This window comes from Glossina fuscipes, unplaced genomic scaffold (assembly GCF_014805625.2).
Source record: "Glossina fuscipes isolate IAEA_lab_2018 unplaced genomic scaffold, Yale_Gfus_2 60, whole genome shotgun sequence".
Classification (NCBI taxonomy): Eukaryota; Metazoa; Arthropoda; class Insecta; order Diptera; family Glossinidae; genus Glossina; species Glossina fuscipes.
This window is the reverse complement of record NW_023998432.1, coordinates 7,081,920-7,085,573: the sequence shown is the minus strand read 5'-3', so window position 1 is coordinate 7,085,573 and position 3,654 is coordinate 7,081,920. Positions and strand designations below refer to the sequence as shown.

The window sequence follows — 3,654 nt, the reverse complement described above, 5'->3', positions numbered from 1 at the left end:
GTGCAAACAAGGCCACCCACTCTCCAATATCCCAATAACAACAATAACAGCAATAATAACAATAATAGCAGCGTCAACCACAGCAATGACAACAATAATAATAAGTACAATATGTGATAGGTTTTTTTAATTTTAATCAAGATGTCAATTTTAAGAGTGATACGATCAGCGCAAGGTTTCTCTAACATTCTTTGGCCTATGACTTTAGATACTGCATAGTTACCTTTTTCAAAAAATTGATAACGTATCATCGGTGGAGTTGGTAGTACTCACGTTTTAGATTTTTGTAAATAAAATAGACAAAAAGTGAACGATGGGCTTATGCGAAGCTTTTGAAAATATTAACAATCATCTTATATTTAGAAGATTTTTTTTGGGATTAATAGCAGATACGAACAGGTATATACAGATACAAACGTGTCATATTTTTTATTATTTATATCCAAGCTAACGTTATTGATATTATGTTAAATAAATTAATATATTTATGCTGAACAGTTAAACTTTCTAATTCAAAATAAAACGTTACAGTTTCGCAGCATTTCTATAAAGTATCAGATTATTCATAGAAATACTTACTGTTTACACAGAGGCAATGAAAACCATAGATGTTCCAAAATTTTGTTCGAAATTGAGATTAGGGGATTCTTGGAGAACTTTTGTGCATCTGTTATCAAGAACGCTGTTGATTAGCAGCTATTTTTATTCTTGCTTTTTCAAACTCATTCTTTATAGGGGCAAAGGTTCTGTTAATAGTTTCTTGATATGACATCGCAAACCATTAGTGCATACAATTCTGTGCTTTTAAGTAAACAAGGGTTATGGTGTGGTTATAAGTGCTTATGTACGAAAAAAGACAAAACAACAGGTATTTATGTAACAAATATGTTTTCTTTTCGTTTTGTTTTGAAGAATTGAATTCTAAATTTTATGTTCGACATATCTTATTGAAAATTTTCGTATGAAGAAATATGAAGAAATTTTTTATTATGACTATATGAATTTCGTGGAAGCATTTTATACTCTTCGAACAAAGTGCTTTATTTCTCTAAATGTCCTACAAAAGCAAGGTAAAAGATATACACGAACGACGGGGGACTAAGGTCTCGCATAATGTGGATACGTTAGACGAATGTATATGTGGAGAATTAATTACCTAATATGATGTATAAAATGGATACTTGCGGAATGCAAAAATAATCAGATGCGTGGCACCAACTTTGTTAAGTAAATCTAAACGTCTTGTATTTTACAAATTGGAACGCAACCTCTGAGCATTTAGTCAAGAGTTTTGTCAGAATAGGAAATAAATAAATTGCGAATTCAATATATCTATGCAAAAATAGAAATATATACACCTAACAAGTCTACGGTGGCTGACAATCTATTACGTTGGTATATAATTACGATGCACGTAAGTAATTATATTCCCACTGTCTCAGTTACAAATGGATTTAACCATGTATTGTATAAACTTTCATGGATGTATGATGTATGGAAATATGCAAATTATAACATTATACAATACTTGTTTTGGATGGCTTATGTGCTATTGGATGAATGAAAGTGTTAACACATGATTTCATATATGATTCGACGGCATATCAAGAGGAAAATCGCCATTTGCTTTGAAGTGAAAGTTTTCAGCACTAGCACTCGTTAGGAATGTAACACCGGTAGATATACGAAGGTATGGCTTTTTTCCTAAAGAGGACTTGGCAGAAGTTGGATTAGGACTGTTCTTAAACAGAACATTTTTATCAGGGTATCGATGAAATCCTTCAAAACTTTCTCACTTTAAAATTATTCCTTATAGAATAGATATAGAATTATATATGTAATAGTTGCACTCGTCATAAAATTGTGTGTATGTGTTGCTTTCCACAGGTGCTTTATAAAGACTTTCAAAAACAAGTTATTCTAATTTTTCGACAGTGAACGCATATACTGAAATGAAATTGGAAGTAATAGGGAAACGTGATAAAATAAGCCAATTGTCCTCGACATGAATAAGCGGGAAGATATTTATTGAGCAACATTTTATATAAGAGACATAATCAACGAAAATATACAACTAAAATGCATTTAACTATGGGAGCTACCTACCTTTTCAAACCCACCGTTTTTGTTCCCAATTTACTAAGTTTTGGTTTCTTTGTCGCTGTTTGACAGGCATTATGAATATGTGAATGTAATACTTGGCCACTATCTCCGTAAGGAGCCCTAATATTTATCATTTCATCAATACTGGCAGCGCTGTAAAAACAAGATTCATGGCCGTCCATTTTGCTAACGTTCACGTTGTCATTAATGCTGTGAATATAATCGTAAGGATCAACGCCGCCTAAAATCTTACAATTACGGTTGTTGATATTTTTTATATTACTGTTGTTTTTATTAATAGAGTCACTTTGAGGTTTAGCGCAAGCCGAAGAAATAGTTTTACGCCGCACGGCCTTTGCATCCGCATCAGAGGACGCGCTTGCTGTGGATTTCACATTCGTCGGTAGTGTTTGCCCGCGAATTGGGCTTCTACCCAAATATTGAGAAGTTAAATTAAGACTTAAGTTGCGAGGTGAGCCCGATCCATTGCTATAATCACCTCCCATGATATCTTTTTTAGAGTGGCCATCTGCACCTTTAGCTTCCTTAGACGGTGTGACGTATCATGGCATCAATTCCCATAAAGTTGTGGAAACTAAGTCAATTGAGACGTTTAGAAAGCAGCTTGCGTAAAAAGAACTTTTGCTGTTTTATTATTATTCACTTCATTGAGCAGGAGATGCTATATGACATACACGCGAAAAAAATAAAACACTTGTTTTACAACTAGAGAATCAGGCAGCAATTCTCGATATCGTTGCAAAAATTTTAAATTTGCTTATCGATTTGAAATTCCGCGTTACGCGAAGGATATGCACAAATCTTAATTTTTATTCATTTGGACATTTTCTAGCGATCGCTGAACATCCATCCACACATGTATTGTCAATTTATATGCAAATAAATACATAATACAAGCAATATGCAGATGTACGTTGTATTTAATTACGCTATATGTGTACATATATATTTATGTACGTATGCATATATATATATATAAACATAATACGTTTTTACGTGCGTATATCTAAATATATATATACATATGTTTGTTCTTATTATCGGTAATTTATTATGCTGCACAACGTGTATTCCATTAACAAGTTCTTCGTAATTCACGACTTATTTCTTCTTTCGCAAGATATATAAGTTCTTGAGCAAATTATTATTTGCTCGAATGCAATCTATTTCATTCACATCACCTCGATGTTTACATCAACTTTTTAATGTATTTAATATGCTCGACACATAATTTTACAGTCCATATTACAAAATAAACTATCACACAATACAAAGGACGCTTATTCGCAAACTTATTTATTCACCGATTTATACACAAAAAAACCAATTAATTCTGGTAAAGAAGAATTAGACAAAACGTTGCCAACGAAAGTAAATTAACTTACAAAACAACAAATGAGAGCATAATAAGCAAACCATACGTGAAAGTAACAAACTATTATTGAAACAGTTCTGAAAATAAAAATGATAGCATAAGGCAGTTCACGTGGCTACATTCGAAAATTTCTCATAAAAGTTTTTCAAGATTGT

The 3,654-nt window shown here is 32.3% G+C and overlaps 1 protein-coding gene across 2 annotated transcripts in view; it reads right to left on the bottom strand.

Annotated features, from left to right (window-relative positions):
- The window catches only part of LOC119637554, a 59,452-nt gene extending 56,155 nt beyond the window's left edge, over positions 1-3,297 (bottom strand). Inside the window, exons 1-2 of one of the 2 annotated variants that reach the window (XM_038033640.1) lie at positions 3,147-3,297; positions 2,107-2,785 (exon numbers count right to left, since the gene is read on the bottom strand). In XM_038033640.1, coding sequence (XP_037889568.1) covers positions 2,107-2,609 — 503 coding nt within the window. In that variant the 5' untranslated portion in view covers positions 2,610-2,785; positions 3,147-3,297. Of the gene's footprint in view, positions 1-2,106 lie in introns of both variants that reach the window. The other variant, XM_038033641.1, reaches the window with a different exon arrangement.
- Between the last annotated feature and the right edge of the window lie 357 nt (positions 3,298-3,654).